Source organism: Eretmochelys imbricata, chromosome 24 (genome assembly GCF_965152235.1).
Source record: "Eretmochelys imbricata isolate rEreImb1 chromosome 24, rEreImb1.hap1, whole genome shotgun sequence".
Lineage (NCBI taxonomy): Eukaryota > Metazoa > Chordata > Testudines > Cheloniidae > Eretmochelys > Eretmochelys imbricata.
In genome coordinates, this window is record NC_135595.1 from 9,129,041 (window position 1) to 9,149,273 (window position 20,233).

Here is a 20,233-nt window from a genome sequence, read left to right on the forward strand (position 1 = left end):
TGGGTAGAAAGGGCCTTGAGAAGGAGTCTAAAGGCCAAATGTGATCTATTTCAAGATAAGCCTCAGTGCTGTAAGTTGTGCATATACTAGAGGTTTTCCCTATTGTTGTTGCACCAATGTGCATGCCATTCCTATGCAGACAAGACCCTAGTCAAAAAATGTTCACACCAGTTTGTCTCAACTTTAAATATCTTCTGAGGCACATCCCAAAAAGAGTGCACCTAGTAGGCTCTGCAGCAGGTTAATAGGCAGATGATCTCTCTCCCCTTCCCAAAATGACTACCTTTCACATTGCTTTCCTTTCAGCTTTGAAGCGTGAAGACCTGCCACTGCTATGGGTGACGCTATTGTAGATGCAGCCCCTGGGACAGCGTTGGATCAGTCATCCGGCCCAGTGCTGCAGGGAAATGGAGGGACTCCTCTCAGCGTCATCAGAGAAGGCGTTGGGGAGTTGGCGGTTATCGACCCTGAGGTGGCGAAGAAAGCCTGTGAAGAGGTCCTGGAGAAGGTCAAGCTGATGCATGGGGTCTCCTCAGACAGCGTGGCTAAATCGGATGATTGCAACGAAATGGAGAGTGCTCCACGGACCAACCTGGAACTAGCCAATGGAGACATCGGAGATGGCTGTGAAATCAAATGCTTGGACGACCCAGCTGGCGCGCCTTCCAGGATCCAGGAGGAGGACGAGACCATGGCCAACACAGTGAAAAGCGCCCGGAGGCGGCAAAAGAACAACTCAGCTAAGCAGTCCTGGCTGCTCCGGCTCTTTGAATCCAAACTCTTTGATATCTCCATGGCCATTTCATACTTGTACAATTCAAAGGAGCCAGGGGTACAAGCTTATATTGGAAATAGGTTGTTTTGCTTTAGGAACGAGGATGTGGACTTCTACCTGCCACAGCTTCTAAACATGTACATCCATATGGATGAAGATGTTGGCGATGCTATCAAACCCTACATTGTGCACCGCTGTCGGCAAAGCATCAACTTTTCCCTCCAGTGTGCTCTGCTGCTGGGCGCCTACTCCTCAGACATGCACATCTCAACTCAGCGACACTCCCGTGGGACCAAGCTGCGGAAGCTCATCCTCTCTGATGAGTTGAAGCCAGCTCACAAAAAGAGGGAGCTGCCGTCTCTGAGCCCGGCGCCCGACATGGGGTTGTCACCTTCCAAAAGGACTCACCAGCGGTCCAAGTCGGACGCCACAGCTAGCATCAGCCTGAGCAGCAATCTGAAACGGACCGCCAGCAATCCCAAAGTCGAGAGCGAGGATGAGGTAATGTTGGAGTCTCTTTTGTCTGTGAAGCGTGTGTCCACAACAGGATATGTGCCTTTGGGCCTCATCTCATAACTGTTTCTCTGCTAGAGATTTTTATGTTAACCAGTGCAAATGATGTAAATTTCATTTATTTTTTTCCCCCAAGAAAAGTGGCATTATGTGCTGTAGCCATGGCTGGAAAACGTAGAGCCCATTCGTGCAGGAACTCTCTATTGTAATAAAAAAAAATACTTTGCACTTCTTCTCTAATGCCTTTTCTCTGAGGGTCCTACAGGTGCCTTTACAAAGATAGGTGAGTATTGTTCCCCCACTTTACTGATGGGGAAGCTAGGAAAGGAAGGATGACCTTATGGTTATGGTAGTGGACTGGGATTCAGGAGCTCTGGGTTCAGTTTCTAAGCCACAGATTTCCTGTATCACAATTTAATCTTCATCGTCATTTTGCTGTCTGTACAAAGGGAGACAACTGTTTCCTACCTTAAAAGATTCTGGGAAAGATAAACTCCTTATTGTTTGAAATGTTCCAATTCAACAAGAATGGGCACATCTAAGTAGGTAGCTAAGTTACATGGTGATTTAGTGCTAGAGTTAAGAATAGAACCCAGGCTCCTATTTCCCAGCTCTGAGCCTGAGCTAGGCTTGCTCCTGTAAAGGAAGGAAGTGCCCTGTACATTTAGCAGATATATACAGAAATGCTTTGCACCCATTAGTTATAGTTACTGTAGGTGGTCTCATGACCATTGTTCATAGGAATGAGTCTCTCAATGATCAGTCTTTTCGCTAATAAATTGGTTAATAAATATGATCAGCACATCTGTAAAATACAGCTGGAGTTTTTGTTTTGAATTGGTGCATTAGGGCTTGCTATTGGTTACCCTGGGAGCTCATCCTGGGAGGGACATTGGTGTGAAATTGCAGCCTTGATGCAAAGCACAGAATGAATATTTCAAGCCTCTGCTGAACTTTCATTCCCCATCTCTGTCATTTGCATCAAGGAAGGAGTTGCAGAGAGATTCAGAACAGGGGGTTGTTAATATCCAAGATTGGTGGGAATTCACCTGTAGCTGAATGCATCAGGCAGGGGAAGGGAAGACCCCCGATTTCAGCACACAGTGGCTGCCCCTCATAGTCACCTCTGAGGAGGATTCCATCGAGGTATTAAAAAATAATCCTGTGCAAAACAAAACAGCCTCTGTGCAGATAAGCCCAGACAACTCCACCAGGTCTAGTCCCCATTCACTGTCCAAAATGAATGTCTGATGCAAATGCCCTTGCTTTTGAGAAGAGAGCCATGGCATTTTTATATTGGCTGACTTTCTTGTTCCACAAATTGCCTGTTGTAATGAGACCTCCTTTTAATCGGTCCTCCTTTTCCTCCCAGCCATAAAGCAGAGGGAACCCAAACTGTGTTATGCTGGAAAGGTTGGGCTGTGTGTGAGGCAATGTCAATTTGCAGTGTCTAGCGTTAATGCAGTTTAATGCTAAGCAGCGTTAAATAAGGACTAAATCAAACTTGCATGCACATGTACATTTTCCCATGTCATACTTCTTCCAGACCTGAATGGCGCTCTCAGGCCTTGTGACTAGCTGGATGACACTGGTTATTTTTAAGTGTAGAAAAGTTATGCATGTAGACATGGATTTTGTATAGCCTTTGCAATCATATTGTTGCCTCCACAGAGTGCTTTATCTGTTTGCCAGATACTGTGTTTATTTCTGATGCTTGAGCTGCATTTCTTACAAAAGGAATCTAGACTCCCCTACATCCATTTCACAGGTCTGGCAGATAGTCTTTCAGAACAAAAGGATAAAGCTGTACCCTTGGTTTTTGAGGGAGGGAAGGGAAAGGAAAGGAAAAATCTGGTAATCTGAGCTTTATTACATTGCTTTCAAATGACCTTGATGTTTTCTCCACATGTTCTTTTGGAAACCAAGGTAATGAGTAGTGCAGTACTTATTTCCAGTACTACAGTGTTAGAGGGTGAGAGGACAGGGAATTGAGGTGTTAAGAGTGCAGATCTGTGAGCTGTGCTCAACAAATTGGAGAGAAGCAATGCATCACTTCCTCTGTCTTAACTCAAGCAGTTGAAATACTCTCTTGGGGTAGCGAATCATCTAACCAAAAGGGATGGTTTAGCTGGCAGAGAATTAGGCTTGTTACACCTATACATTACTCCACAGGTTCAAATCACAGCAGGGCTGACTCAGCCCTTGGTCTTTCCAAGACAGATAAATTTAATTCTGTGCAACTTTCTCTGGGTGTATGCCTGTTTTTCAAGGTCTCCTCTGAATAATAGACAACCAAGTTGCTCTCTGCTCTGTCTAGACACTAAAGATCTTGTGGTTGTTTCTGTAACAGCAGGGAGTTTAGCTGACATCCTTTGCTAATGATCCCCATCCCCTCTGTTATGCAGTGCCAGAGGGGGCTGTGTAATTCTTGTATATATAGAACTTGAGAGAGGTTTTTTGTGAGCCTTTAAGAAAGAGGCTCTACAGAAACATGAAGTATTAATTATGTCAGCTGAACACAGCCTGGCCGATTAGTAGTTAAAAATGTCCTGTTTTCCCAACCCTGCGAATTCGCATGTCATGAGCCAAGGGGTATGCACCATGTGGGTAGGGTAAGTGAATGTTTCATGTCCCTGACAGTTCAATGTTTGGTAGAAAACAGCTGGCTGACAGAAAGCAGGACACGTGGAGGTCTCCTTAGCTCATACTGGCTGCAGCTGCTCATATAATGGAAACTGAAGCTTTCATCTATAATTTATGTAAAGCTGCACTGAGAAGAGTTTCTCTTGGCAATGTTTAAAACATATTTTGGTCCAGAGGCCATGCAAGCCTTTTGAATGGTGTATGGCAGTGGAGGAGGCCTCAGCTATCCAGGCTCTTTAAAAACTTTCCCAGCTTCAGAGCGTTCAAGAAGCTGGTTAAGATCGTCCGTTTGCTGTTTAAATTCCTAGAAACATTGTCTTATGTTAAAACAGCTAAACTCCTGTGAAAACACACTCTTCTGCAGACTGTCAGATAGTCTTAAGAGGCAGCTATTTAATGCTAAGTAATTCTCAGTCACTCCACCTTTGCACTAGGAACAGTGTCTGCGTGTGGGGGCTAAGGTGTCTCTAAACCTTTTTTAACACCCTCCCCCCCCCCATATTCTGGGGCCATGCAGAGCCCTGCCCTGTGGGTGCAAATATGCTCTAACTTAATGCTGTGCTTTCCATGGCTCCTGGGAAGCTGAGAATAGCCGTAGTGCAGTGCACTCCAACTAGATTCTCAACGTACGCTAGGTGCAGGGTCCCTTTAGAGCCCTGTGCAGAGGGATCTCGGGGTTGTTTCCAGCCTCTTTGTGCCACTAGAACAGCATAGGGCATTAGCATCAATGAGTATTGGGCCCAGAGGCTCTAACTGCCCCAGTGAATTGCTGCTATTCTTAAGGTTCGATTAGGATAATTTGATCAGTACTAAGTGCCTCCAGGCACTGGACCAGGTGGATGAGCAGCAGAGGCAGCAAAGTCTCCACCAATAACGTGTCAGTCTCCACTTCAGCCCTTGCTGGCCTCATTTAACTTGGTTATGAACCATAAGTAATATACTTTAATCATGCCCCAGGAGAAAGTTTGTCTACCTTTTTCTGACTCCTCAAAATTCTTTCTTTTTAGAGATTGCGGCATTTGATTATAAATTGAAAACTTGTTTTGGGATTAAGATTAAGTAAGTGGGTTACTGGCAAGGATCATGACTAAGCTTTCCTTCAACTCTGATTTTATTGACGATGCCCTCATCCATACATCTGGTCTTACACTGGCATCATCCTGCCAGGGACATTCATTAAATATTCAGATTTGTCTCGTTTTTAAACCTGTAAAAACCTCAGATGTGACCAGGCCAGGGATAAAGTATTGAACTTTCACCAGTTGGCCTGTACTATTATCAGAACACTTCTGTAGCGCTATAAACTTACACTTGGCTTTGCAAGCATGTCAGATATATTTGTATTTAAGTAAGACAAATTCAGGATCGCAGTTCAGGAGAGGCCGGGTATGGGGGATGGAGTGGAGCGCCAGATTTTTGAGAAAAGTAAATCATTCCGTTAGCTCTAATCTGGTCTAGGAGAATATTTAAACTAAAAACAATGGGAATTGACTAACTTCAGCACTAGCAAAAAGCCTGTCGGAATCAGGAAGAACTGAAACACTGGGCTAATTAATGTTATCTTGTGGTTTGAATAAGGATGAATCTATAATTTAAAGATTATTATTGCCCCGCCATCCTTGTTTATGGACCCTTAAATGAGACATACGTTCATACTGCTTCTGGTTCACTCAAGCCTTTGTCAGTACCTTCAGTTCCGGATGAAGCTAGTCTGGTTTAAAGCAGGCATTAATACTTTTTTATTTTAAATGCATTCCTTTTAGAACATAATCAGGAGGGATGTTAGTACAATCCGATCAGTTGCCAAGCAATCTGGTGCCAGCATGCATCTGGTCTGGCTAGTGCGGGTTGAATGAGAGATTGGGGTAGAGAGCACTTCTGGAGCTCAGAGGCATGGTGCTACAACCCAATTGGTAAACAAGGATGTAGGAGTTAGCACAGTAACACTAGAGATAAGGGTTACCTGGATTTTTATGGTGAGACAATTGGGTTTCTTTACAGCGCTGTAATAAATCACCATTTCTGTCTGTCTTGGGGTACTAAAGCACTTCCTGTTTCTCATCTTAAGTGCAAGTCTCTGCCCCCTAATGTTCCGAATAGATGAATGCCATGGTATCTTGTGAGCATGTCAGACAGGGCTAGGGGGCCATGATGGAAAGCAGATGGGTCCTTTTGCTCCCTGGAATATAAACCACATACCCTGTTAATCAACTGTCATAGTATCAAGAAATCCTGTAACTAGATCTTTGTTCCCTCTGTCTTCCCCTGCACTCCATCCACCCAAAAAAGATTTTAGGAGGTTTGGTTCTTTAAAATATTTGATTTTATTAAAATGTTCTTTCCACTGAAGTTGAACAGTCATGCAAACGGTTTTGAGGTGCCTTCTAAACTAGAAGGTTGGGAATTTTCCAGCACTGTGACTTCCTCGTGCCTCTTTGCTGTTTAACCAGAACTGTCTCTTCCTTGTGGGAAAGACGTGCTTTCAAGTGTTCATTTATAGATACATGATTGTTTCACTTTGGGCCAGTTTGAGCTTTGGTGTAGTACGTTCAGCTCCTGTTGAAGGCAGTGGAATTACACCAGGGATGAATTTGGCCTTTCATGTGCTGCTATCTGAGACTGTAGCATTTTATTACTGCGTACAACTCTTTCAGTTAAGATCTTCTTGTTCCAGTTGTCACGTCATGCTGCATAACCTCAGTAATAACCATACATGAGGTGCATTATTTCAAGTGCTCTTGCTTGTGTTTCTTTTTAATTCTTGCCAGGTTGTGCAGTCGAAACTGAACCTCATGAAAAGTTTTAACGGTATATGTTTTATCCTGTATTAGTTTCCCTTCAACAAGTGCATGGGCTTTTGTAGCAAAAAGCTGCAAGGGTGAAATGGATAGCATTGCACTTTGAATCCTTCTGGCTCAGGGAACAGACTGAGTTGCTGTCATCTTCTCCGTTACTGGAATCTTTTCCTCAGCTTTCCCTATCAAGGTATTTCTGATGCTTTCACCACCACGGGGACTCTAGGTTTGCCTGCTCACCAGCTCCAATACTGTCTGTATGAGGACACTGGTTACAGTTACTTAGCGACCTTAATTTTCCACCTGAAGAACTTGAGACCTGGACACACGATAACTTGCTGTAACTTGATTCAGAAGCAGAAACAGAAGACAGTGGAATACTGTCCAGTGCTCCATTCATAGAAAATAGTCTGAAATGCCATTGCTGGGCACATGGAACCTACGAGATGTCTGAGAACATCCTGTAACATGAAGGATTCCTACAATCTTCCCAGCGAAGAAGCCATACGATACAGATGCCCTACAATTTCAGAGGTGTTGCTGTTATCTATCTCTTCACAATGTATGTCTCTGTTGGAGTTTTCCATTGGGTACTAGCTACAAAAATTCTCTCAAACATCGTTCCATGCACCAGAGATGGATTCTCTGCTCCTTTTGCTTGAGGGGATTCTTCTTTCCCCACTCCTTTACTTTGTCATGGTCATCACCGTCCTTCCTGTCACTTGAGTTTGCAGCTGTGATGTCTCTTTTTCTTCCTTTACGTCATGTCCAGAATTCCTCCCTTCCCCTTTATCCCTGCTGGAAATGGAGGTGCCAAGGCGGGGCCAAGAAGCAATGTGATGCACCCTCTACAAACTCTGAATTTACTAACCAGTTCTCGGTGCCAAATGATGATTTACTGATGGGCAAATTGTCCAGGGTCTACAGCACCTATAAATCAGCCTTGTAAAATTCTACTTGCTGAGGATGAGTAACTGTCTTTGACAGAAAAATTATATATTGTCATAAAGAGTTGGCAAGTAAATTTTGTGCCTGGGCTGGAAAATGATCCTGGCAGTTTTGTTAGCACCAGAGTGCATTGTTGATAGTGGAAAGAAATCTGTTTCTTTTGCATCACCCTATTTGCTGACAAGATCATTTCAGTCTATATTGAACACCATTTGGAAATCATGCTTGCTTATTCAGCCATGGCAATGGTTCTTGGAAACTCCAAGTCACAATTTAGGTCTAATTTTTTTTAAGGACCCCCCTCTTTTTCTCAGTTGAAACTTAAGGGATAAGTGTCTTGCAGTCTTTTCTGGCTCTGCAACCTATGTACAGGGAGATCTGCTTGCGCCATATCTGGGAGAAGAGTTGTTGTGGTGACAACTATTGGAATGATGTCACCATTCTGGGGCAGGGTAAAGAGAGGCTGTTGCTTGCTGACTCAGTGAATGTGTCAAGTTAACTGGGGGAGTAAGATCATATTACCAAACAGTTTCCCCTGAATAGCAACAAGGTGGACTTGGGCAATTCTGTTGGTAAAACTGGTCTGCACAAAAGGTTCTGGACAGAGCTGACTGGAGTGAAGGTTATGACTCTGTTTCTTAGGAATTTGTAGCCTTTTGTACAAGGGTTTAGTGTTGTGTTGCAGACAGCAATTACTGTTTGCAAGTGGAATCCAGCACGTCTCATGTCAGTTGATTAAATTTCAATAAGAGACAGGCCCCCAATGAGCCACAAGACAGGCAGCTAACCTGTCTTATGGCTCATTCGGGGCTTGTCTCTTATTGACCCCAGTTAAGGCTTTATATTTTTTTGGGAGGTGGGAAGTTTAAATTTAAAGTGAAGGAAGTCATCTCATCTGCTGATAGGTTTCAGAGTAACAGCCGTGTTAGTCTGTATTCGCAAAAAGAAAAGGAGTGCTTGTGGCACCTTAGAGACTAACCAGTTTATTTGAGCATGAGCTTTAAGCTCATGCTCAAATAAATTGGTTAGTCTCTAAGGTGCCACAAGTACTCCTTTTCATCTGCTGATGAGTTTCATTTCTTGGCTTTGTTTAAACAAAGAAAACAAGTTTTGTTTTCTCAAATCCCCACCATAAGTCTAATAGGATTTACTGTAAAGATGCAGAACATTCTCTTGAGTGCCCTTAGAATGGGGTTTGTTGCAAAGTAAAAAATGCTTCCCTGACAGTATGTAAACATATCTGCATCAGTTTCCTCGTGAACTTCCGTGTCGCTAGAGCTGGCGAATACTTTGTGAATAGTATCAATGGTAGTGCTACGTTAACCAGTTCCATAGCTGATGTCCTGCAGGTCCATCCTGCTACTCTACAATATTTTGGTATAGGAGGCAATGGTAGGGCTCAACTTTTGGTGAACTGCACACTGTGCTCGAAGAGAGGGGGCTGACAATGCTGTGCAGACAGTCCTCATTTTCAGCACCTCCTGATATTTCTACTTATCATTTATATATCATCTTTGTACTTCGAAAACACTGTACATACATTAATCCATACAGCTCCCCTCTGAATAGGTAAGTAAATGGACTCCATCTCTCAACAACAGTGCCAGTTCTCTTGATTTTGCCAGTCCAGGCTCCCAACACAGCTCAGCCAATGCTCTGCTGTTTTGAGTTTGCAGCATCCACTGGGATTAAAGTTCTGATCTTCCACATTAGCTCTTCTGGTGTCCCACAATCGTGACCCTCTGCAACCCTCTTCCATTCCAGTCTGCTCTCTAAACTTCCAGCCCTTCCAGTGCACCTCACTCCTGATTTCCGCTAAGCTCTTTGAGAGAAGGACATTCTTTTTGTTCTGAGTTTGTACAGTGGCTAGTACGATGGGATCCTATGAATCCTGGGCCCCATTGTAATACAAGTAATAAATAATTCGTCTATATCGCACCACTGAATTGTGAAACTTCAAACTGAGCAGTGATTTTTTTTTTTTTTTTGAGGGGGGAGATGTGGACATAAATCACTAAGAACATAGCTACTTCTTTCAGAGATGAGTTCATACAGGGTCTTTTTTTGGAACGACAGTATGTTTTAATAAAAAAATAACTTGGGCCTTGTCTAAAGTTACTAAGCAGTATTTTGTCTACAGTATCATGTGACATAATGAGAGAGCTCTTGTGATGAAGGACAGTGCTGCACTTTGTTAGGCTGTGCAAAAAAGAGATCCAACTGAAATTCCTCCTAGAATCTTTGTCATGGAGAATAGCAGCAAAGTAATCTTTTTGTATGGCTCATTCACTCTGTCGCGCCTGTCCCTCCTCCTCCTCCTGCCACCCCCAAGATTTTAAAAACCAGAGAGCAAAAGGATTCTGATTTTTCATTCTAATTCAGTAAATTAAAACCATCTAATCTAAATGGAAATTTTTTTGTTAACTACAGACCTGCCCAAGCTCTTATTATGAACTGGGAGTTGATGGTTCTTGGGTCCTCACAGACTCTGCTCCTAATTTAGTTTGCTGCACATAAACAGAATGATTATGCTGGTTCAACTAGTAAGGTAAACATTTTAAGTAGAAGACTGCTAATTGAATAATAGTTAAGAATCTAGGCTGGCTGCCAAGACTAAGTATTGAAAACTAGAGCTTTTAAATGCCAGTTTCTCTGCAACTGGTTAGAAACATTTCACCTTGGTATGGCAAAGTAGCTCAGAGCTTTGGAGTAATACAAGTTTGAAACTAAATATGTAGGCATTTGTATTGGTATCTTAAGCAGCATTAGCAATATTTTAAGAAGTGGTGCTAGAGGGTTGTGTAAATACAAATCTCTCTGCACTTTGTATAAAAACTGATCCTCTGTAACAGTGGTTCTTAACCTTTACTTCAGCCTGCATCCCTTTGGTTCTCAAAATATGTTCTCGCACCCCTTATCAAAAATCATTGAAGTAGGTCAGTTCTTTAAACCTAGATATATTTTTTTGTTTGTATATTACAGTAATCGTTAAATTTATAATGTTAATAAATACATAGGTTTGATGAAACAAAGTAGTTGTACTTACATGCCTGTGCTTAATTTGTGTTCGATGATTTGCCTTCTAAAAAAATCTGGCATGTCTCGTACTCCCAGAAAGGACATCTCGCACCCCTGGGGGGTGCATACACCCCAGGTTAAGAACTACTGCTCTAGAAGTATTCTGAATCTAAAACCTGCTTTTTATCAGTTGTAAACATTCTCTCCCTTTTCCCCCACCTTGCTGTCCTAGCATCCATGATCTGGTTCCCCGTCCCCTTTAAAAACAAAAGTATATTAGTTTTGCAATGCATCATAAACGTAACATGGAGCTAGTACAACAATAACACTTACAATAACAAGGTTATGTGAACAGTAAGGAAAGGGAGGAAGTGTGCCTTGGTGTTATGGTCCAGGAGACAGGCATGGGCAGGAGAACTCTGTTCTGTTCTGCTAGTGTCCATGTGACCCTGGGCAGGTCATTCAGCTGCTCTGTGCCTCAGTTCCCCATCTGTAAATTGGGGGATGCACTTGGGGCCATGCCATGCACTTGGCTGGAGCGTCTAGGCCACTACCATAATACAAATAATAATGGTCATATGGTCACTTCCCTGAAGAGAAGAGTCTAATTGGGAAGAAGGTGTTAGAAGTACCTCTAGGGGTATCAAGTAAGATGACTTGGATACCTCGATTAGGTAGTGCACAGTTATAAATGTTGAGAGAGCCTTGCAGGAAGGATTCCTGAGAAGTGAAAGTGTCTTTTAAATGAAACCAGGCATGTCTAGCTTTGTATGTTTTACAAAGATCACTTAAATTGTTTTTCACGATCATGATGAGCTGTGTTCATTGGGTAGAAAACTTGTGCTGAGCATTATTCTTAAATTTTGTAAAGCTCTCCCAAGTGCGAGCCTGATGCTATAAAACCATAAGAAGTTCATTAAAAATAAACCTAGAATTTGATTTGAGTCTCTCCTTGGTGCAGAGAGAAATATGTGGTGAAAATAAACAGGCAAAAGGCACTTTTAATGAATGGTCAAAGGCTGCAAGTGTCCATGAATGTGCTATGAACTTCAGATTTTTATGAGACAGTCTAGAGACTTTAAGGTTCATGGCTTCTTGTTGCCCTGGTGACAAATGTGGACATTTACTAATGGTTCACATGTGTCAAATCTATATCTCTGGGTTGCTAGGGCGAGGAGTTGGCTTTTGGCCTGCTTTGAACACACTCATTTTCCCACTGTTTTGTTTTCTAAAATAATTTCCTGGCAGGCTCCCTGAAGGTAGGCTGGCAGCACATTAGCACAGACAAAGTGAAACTGTCCGATATCGAACTGAAGCACCGAGTAATAACTCTTTCACTGGTGGCTGAGCTGGCAATTTGTGAAGGGCAGAGAATTTCCCCTGCCTTTCTAAAAACAACGAGGAGTCCTTGTGGCACCTTAGAGACTAACAAATTTATTTGGGCATAAGCTTTCATGGGCTGTAACGCACTTCATCAGATGCATGGAGTGGAAAATACAGTAGGCAGGTATAAATACACAGCACGTGAAAAGATGGAGTTGCCTTACTGAGTGGGGGATCAGTGCTAATGAGGCCAATTCAATTAGGGTGGATGTGGCTCATTTCCAACAGTTGACAAGAAGGGGTGAATATCAACAGAGGGAAGATTACTTTTTGTAGTGCTAATGAAGCCAATTCAGCCATGATGGATGTGGCCCTGCCTTTCTCTGATGCCCCAAATGTGCCTGCCCTGCTAGAACCCACCATTGAGGAATGAACACACAGCTGGGATGTCAGATACAACTGTCAGTTCTGGTTTGCAAAAAGAAAAGGAGGACTTGTGGCACCTTAGAGACTAACCAATTTATTTGAGCATGAGCTTTCGTGAGCTACAGCTCACTTCATCGGATGCATACCGTGGAATACAGACTAACACGGCTGTTACTCTGAGTTCTGGTTTGGGTGCTTGCAATCTCAGTGCTCCTTTGTGTCCAGCGGATGCATGCAGGGAGAGATGAGAATGTTGTGAGTATGGGATATTTTCCTGCTAAGGTGCTGCTGAGCTGCAGGTGCCTCTTGTGAGCTTGTTTCACCTGCGCAATTAACCAGCGAGGTGAGAGTGAAATCACTGAGACACATCATTGAAGGTTGTTCCTGGATTCCTCCTCTCATCTCCCAAGGTCCCCAGTGACTGTGGTAGAGGAAGTGCTGCTGATTTCCTCCAGGCATGTTGATTTGGTTTGTTTGCATTCAGGCTTTGTGGCAATGTTCACACCGTTTTGTTGTTGGGTTTGGGTTACTAAGAGGGTTTAGGCCTGTACCCCACTTTTACTTCCTTCCATCTCATGTTCAGCAGCCCTCTAGAACTGGAGAAGCAAATGGTACCGTTTCCTCCCTGTTAAACACAGCTGAGAACATTAAAATTGAATGAGGGTAGGTGCTAAGACATTCTGAGCTTCTCAGGGTCACGCGTAAAGTTTGTAAGGTTAGCAAAAAGGTATACATTGAATTCCACAGCAGTTTTAGTTATCTGCCATTCCTGTCCAAATGCACTAGATCCCCTGTACCTGTTGTGGTGTTTTGACTAAGGTCACAGCTTTGTGTCTCATTTCTAATGACACAAGCTAAGCCTTCTATGATCTTTAGTCAGCCAAATGACCCATCAGCCATACCCTGCTATGCCCTTTGTTCATCAGTCTAGTCACTTGGTCCTTTACTTTCCATTTAATTGTTACACATTAACTTCATGATAAATTTTTGCCATGTGTGACACCATCAACTGATACTTGTCCGTCTCCATAGATAATTAGTGCTACAGGAATCCCATACTGCTTTCATTTCCATGGCTACCGTTACACTGTGTCTTGGGGTTTTCAGCCTTCACGCTAGTTTGGGGAGCAGAACCAGATCTTACTGGTGGCCTTGTAAACATGTTTTCTAACCCCTTCTCTGGAGGGGAAGAAAAATCTATTGGTTTGTGCATTTACATATTTGACGCAGGCCATCCTGTGGTTTATGTCGTCTGCTTGTCATACCAACGTGAGCTGCAGAGATGTTCAGTGAAGGGCAGTGGCTTAATTAAAAATAAAATGGAAACTGAACCTTTGAGGAAGTTGACTTGCACTGTGCAGTAGCTGTTCCTTCCCTGAACTAGCATTGGCTCATGTTTCTGTAAGATGTTGCAAACATCTGTTGCATCAGTAAATAAGTCAAATTACGGGACAGTGCAGGAGTGCTCAGACTGACTTTCTGCTCCATTCTGTACTGTGCTCAGGACTCCTTGCTTTAAGGTTCTGCAACGTGGCATGGCCTTATAAGAGCAGCGATTGAAGTCAATGGATTGTATGACCTTTGTAATCCTGACTTGGGTCAAACAACCGTGGCAAGAAATAAGGTTCAGTTGTATCTTACCCTCACTCCCTTTTTATTACCCCACCCAAGTGTTGGCTCTTACTAACTTCCCACTCATGGACTATGCTCTGCCAACTCTGCCTTACCAAACCTGTCCCCTCCCACTGGTGACTCTGTACCTTCTTCTTTTGTCATGCTGCTCCCCAAAGTTGGGCAGAGCGCCCATTCTAGTACTCCAGGCGAGACTTGTTCTTCTCCTTCAAGCCTCTCCTAAATCTTCATCTCTTCTGGTAACCTTTCTATAGCTAACAGTTCAACCCTGCTCAGACTTCATATCATTTATCCATTCATTAAGCTCTCATTACACTTTCAAATATTTTTTAAAAATCTTGCAGCTAACAGAGCACAAGCCAAGCAAGGTGTGGCCACTCTGCTTGTATGTAGTATCCATTCCCTTTCTGCTTTGTTTTGGCTATGTCGACTATAAGCTCTTCAAAGCAGGAAATTTACTCTGTTATTTGTAAAAACCATGAGGCCTATACTAGGGTAACATATAAATAAGATTTTAAAAAGACTCCATGACCCACAGGTCTATATTAACAGAGCTCACATTGATTTGAGTTTCTTTTTGTCTGTATATGCGTGTATGTTTAATAGAAGCTGGAAATTGGCTGATAGATAATCTACACACTGTGCTGACAGTACACATGGTAAATTGATTTTGCCATAAAACCAAAGGGTGAAACGTCTATCTAGTTTGCTTTTTAGAAGCACCTATTTGTCTGGATAGTTTAAAGAAGGCAGCAGGTAGTAACTGACTTATTGAATTCTGCCAGTGTGAGGTGATACTTTTATTACTATCATAGTTCAGTCTAAGCTAATAGAACCTGCTGATTTGTAGAGCTCAGGAATTTGCTCATTTCTTCAAGTGAATCGACTCTTAATTGCTTTCCTAGATAAGCATTAAATGGAATTGCCCTTTATTTCTATCCAATTCTTTCATCCTCTCCAAAGTTCATTAAATTAAATGAGTTGGATCAGATCCTCTGTGAATGTGCCTGTTAGAATAAGGTGCTTAGTTTAGTGTGTCCTGGAATCCTGGATGAGTCCCCAGGTTTCTAATCCTGAATACCAAGAGAATTGAGTTCCCTTCCTCCTTATGCAATCTTGGGCATCCCTTTTTTTTAGTCAGACTGGTTGAGTTTCCCTTCAGAGTTAGATGTCTACATGGGAAAGTTATACTTGTATAAATGAAGGTGTCAATTTAAACAGATAGTTATACTGTTATAACCGCCCATATTCTTAATCCAGAATGAGATTAAGATTGAGATTGTTTGTTTATTTTATGCCTCTTTGGAAGGGGTTTAACATAAACCAAAACAAGCGACTCTTATTCTAGAATAAGAGCTATAGCAGTATAATTAAACCGGTATAACTGGTAAAACGTTCCTGTGTAGATGAGCGCTACATTATGTCTGTCCATCAGAAGGAAGCTACCGGGATTTGTTAAATAGTTGTTAATGCTAGGTAGTTACTAAATAAGAGTGTATGTGTATCCGATGAAGTGAGCTGTAGCTCACGAAAGCTTATGCTCAAATAAATTTGTTAGTCTCTAAGGTGCCACAAGTCCTCCTTTTCTTTTTGTGTATATAAACTAATTGCCCAAAGAGAACCAAAGGGACCAGTATCTCCTTTCAGCCCATTGGACTGGGAGTTGATATAGTAGAGAGCCTGACTTGGGGCTGTGAGAATTCAGATGTGGTTCGTAATTGTCCAGTTAAAGTACAATTTGTATAAAAACACCTGTTAATTTATATTAAACGTTTTTGGTCAAAGTATAGATTTTGTTTGAGCTTTAAAAATCCAGCTATGGGATTTACCCACACAATGCCCATTTGAAATTAGTGGGAGTTGTATGTTTAAATCCTACTCAAAGGTTGAGGTTTCCAAAGCTGTCTTTAAAACAGCTTTGAAAAGCACTCATTTTAAATGGTTTCCAATGAGATCTAAATGTCTGGTCCTAGAATGTTGTGTGAGACTGTCAAGAGGAGAACTCCTGTTGGCTTTTTATTACATTTCAGTGTACTTTAAAAACAATGGGACTGATGCTCATATAACCTAAAGCTCCTTGACGCTGCCATGGTGGCGTTAAAAGGGCTTTAGGATGGATGGGGAATCGGGCTTATTGTTTTTAATGACTTAAGGTAACATTTTCAAAAGCATCTAACTGACTTAGCAGCCTAAGTCCCATTTTCCAAAGTGAAGTGAGACTTGCTCTTTGTAAATAGGTGTAGTTTCTAACAGCTTGTAGATTACACTGTAGTTTTCATTCTTTGAGTGAGGAAATGGGGTAGCTTGTAAACAGTGTAATGCAATCCCAGCTGCTGCTGGCATGGGACAGAAGAGGCTGGATGGGAATTGAGTTTGGATCTCTGGAGTGCTGGCCTGCTTTTCTTTCCTTTGTCTTTTACCCAGAAGTTTCTGAAACTCCACCATTCACCCTCTGAGTATGTCTGTAGTTGGCATATTTGCTTCAGTTTATATTTGGTTTAAAAAAAAATCACTTATTTAATTTTGGCCTGGATTAAGCAAGTATCGCTTTTAACAAGAAAAATTCCAAGCATCCCATCTGCTGACTCAATCATATTATAATTTTCATTCTCTTTGTTGACTCGTTCAGACTCTGTCTGTGTGTCTCAACCTGGGTCAGAGTTGCTGGAGTTGGCCCATTGTGTGATAGAAGGAGTCCAGTGTTAAACTCTGCAACAAAGGTTATCACTGTAATGTGGAAGAAATGCACTTTATGGCCACAGCCCATGAACAGTCAGCTATTCATATTCCAGCCTGCTTAGGACAGCAGAAATATCTAATTAATATATAATCAGTCATTGTGCAGTTCAGTCACTACTGGTTTTCAAATTGGTAATGTATTTAAGTTGTGGATAACAAACGTTAGGGCTGCTTTACTGCAAAGAAACTATGGACCTAATCCTATGAGGTATGGGTGCATCTCAATGCCATTTGGTCCTAATAGGGATCGAGGGATGTTCAGCGCCTTGCAGAATTGGGCAAAGCACGTTGCGGCTTTGCTTTAGAGGTGGGGATCCCGTTTTTCTGCTCAAAAGAAGGAGCATGACAGAATGGCATTTGACAGCCAAGTGTAGTGTACTCCCCCCCCACCCCCCTTTTCTCCTGCATACACAGACTAGCAGTTCCTGGTTTTCTGCTTATAAATGGTTACTTGGAGACATTTTTCAGAAGGAGGCAAGGTATCTTGCTTTGTAATCCCGAATGCGTTCAGTCTAAAGCACTTCTGTTTCCACATAAAACACTATTTAAACTCCTTTTCTTTGCAGTGGGATTTTCTCTTTAACATGAGAGCCTATTAATTTACATACTGGTAATTCTAGTATGATTTTCTAAATCTTAATTTAAGTTTCAATTGCTTTACTTTTGAAAATGCTTTTAAAAATAGATAAATAAAGCACACGCATAACATCGTTTCAGTGAAATCTCTCGATCCTGCATTACAGATCTCTAAAGGTGAAATAGACCCCTCTGCAGAAAGCCAGTGCACAGGCTAGAACAATACTCTTGTCCTGCTCAGGACCTCTGCCTGGCCCTAATTCCATCCTGACTACTTGTAAGAGAGTATATTTATTCTTACTGGACAAAGGTTTTATTTAACTCTAAAAGATCAAAAACAATTTGGCTCTGTGTAGCGCAGGTTGCTAGTTTGCAGTAGCTTGGTGGTACTTGTGCTAAGAGCTGCTTTAAGCAAGTCATCACCAGGCTAGTTCTTACATAGGCATATCCTGCTGTGCTTGTTTTGATTTCAAACACCGTGGTTAGTCAAGCTAGCAGCTCACAGTGGTGTCAGGCACCAGGGTGCCTTTTATAAAAGTGGTAATCTGTGGTATTAGGAAGGAATCTACCCATTACAGTATTTAGCTGGTAAGGTAAAGAGATGCTGGCATCTCTGACATCAAATTTCTGAAATAATGAATGTTTCTTGCACCTGGTATCTGAACAGTTATAGGAACAAAGCCCAACTTAGTTTACTAGATGGACTGTAGCTTCTAGATCTTGTGGCACAACAGAGCATTCATAGGGAAGAAAGTTATGTTTTGGCAATAGGATTTCTCCTGTTTTGGGAGGTGCAGGACAAGAATCCTTTCTTTAACCTCTCTTAGCCCAGACAGCCCCCGCCCCACAAGTACTACTTGCACTGAGTTAGTAGGGTTGTCAGCTTTCTAACTGCTGAAAACTGGACCCCGCCCCCAACTTGCTCCTACCCTTCCCCATCACTTGCTGCTGTCCCACTCTCTCATGCCTGGTCACTGGTTCCTCTCCATCTCCTCCCACTGACCCCCAGCTGGCGTCCCTCTGCTCTGGGGCTGGGAGGGGAGCTGCAGCCGGATGCAGAGCCTGCTGTCTGCCTACCTGCCCTCAAGATGCAGGCAGGAGGTGGCCCCAGCTAGCAGGGGCTGGCACGGGTTGATGACCTGGCACATTTCCCCCACCCCCCCCAGTAACCAGGCTTTTGGTGTCCAGGCACCTGGCAACCCTATGAGTTGAGCAATAGTCCATTTGAGAAAATCTCAAACTCCTTGTTCATTAATCGGAGAAGACAGCACACAGGTGCCAGGGTAGAGTTGGAGACCAAGGACATATTCCAGTTGAAGGCCTTATTGTGCAGAAATTAGCTGTGTCAAGAGTGTCATCGAAGCTAGTGAGACTACTTGCGTACAGATAGAATGTGTGATAAGGCCTCTATAGCATGTTTTCCAAAGTCTCCAGTGACGCACAGCAGCGATTAGGTCAGCCCAGTATCTCAAGGCGGGTCGACACACTCTGTTGTTGTAGTTAACTAGGTGTGACTTTACGCTGATTTTAGTTAAATTGGTGCAACTTTGTGTGATGCTTTTGAATTGATTTAGACCTGGCTTATATCAGTTTTAGCTTGTCAGTAAATTTACCAGTGCATGATAAATAGAGATAACTTTCCACAGATATGAGTGTGTCCATTCTGGTTCAACTAAATAGATTTTTAAACTGGTTTGTTTAAACGAGAGCAGTTTTTGATGTGCTGACAAGCTCAAACCTTCCTTGGTAACTATCCCAAGGTCTGTATCAAGAAACAGAATGATACCTCATACTTTTATTATTTTCTCTACTTCTTTATGCAATTAGGAAATCAGTGGTAGAAGTATTGAGCCAAAAAAAATTGTGGCAATATGCAAAACTGTTGTAAAACCTGCCTGGAATTGCAAATAAAGCCCAAGAAAGAGAGAGGTGTATGGAAGGATTTTCTTTGCTGGGTTTTCTTATTGGGGGGCTGTGGTGTTGAGGAATGTTTCATTTCAAACAAATGCAATTCACCTGGTTTAATAGTTTCTCTTGCCAGCTTTTTAAATTTTGCATTTGTGACTTCAGGACTCATGTAAGGTCTTGTGTTGACAGCCCTGGAGATTGAAATCTAATTACAGAGCAGGTACAGCATGGAAGTGTCAACTTCTTTTCTAGGACAGGAGGGGAGGGAGTTCATTCTGCATGGTCCATTTGGTCCTTGATCTCTCTGGGTATGTCTTCACGGCAGACTTAACCAGGGCTATAGCTCGGGTGTTGCCTCTAGCCCTCATTCCACCCACTCAGAAACACCTCTCACATGGACTCCAGGATGCTTTTTGGTGCTAGCAGGCACAGCTGAGGGGAGGTTTCCTTTAACCACAGGCTGATATTCCACCTGCTTTGCTCTGAGAACATCAGGTGCTGTTAGTCCTCCAGTCTATCCTACAATTCCACCTGGGCTGCACTTTCTTATCTAAGTCCTCTCTTCTTCTGCACTGCACTTCAGCCCCACATTTGCCTTCTTCATTTCTGCTGCACTTCTACAGCATTTGAACAGAGATGTTACTCAAGAAATCCTTCCCCTGTGCTGCCTGTTGGCCAGAAGTTGGCCCCAGCCTTCTGGTAAAGCTGTGGTGAGCTATCAGTAAGACCCATAAGAGCATTTCTGCACAGGAGCCAAGGAAGGACAGACAAGTTTTCGTACAGTACACGGTGAATAACTTAATAGAGTATAATGCACCAGTGTAATGCACCGCTAAGAACCATGAAATATCCTAGAAATCTATCCCAGCACATGGGCTACTACAGCACTGTTGTGGATGCCGCCACACAGGTGTGGCACAAGTAGTGCTTTGTAGTA

The 20,233-nt window shown here is 42.6% G+C and overlaps 1 protein-coding gene across 1 annotated transcript in view; it reads left to right on the forward strand.

Moving 5' to 3' along the window:
• Positions 1–20,233, forward strand: part of PI4KB (phosphatidylinositol 4-kinase beta) — a 57,697-nt gene that overhangs the window by 12,696 nt on the left and 24,768 nt on the right. The window contains exon 3 of the mRNA XM_077840888.1: positions 307–1,276. Coding sequence (XP_077697014.1) covers positions 335–1,276 — 942 coding nt within the window. The 5' untranslated portion in view covers positions 307–334. The remainder of the gene's footprint in view (positions 1–306; positions 1,277–20,233) is intronic.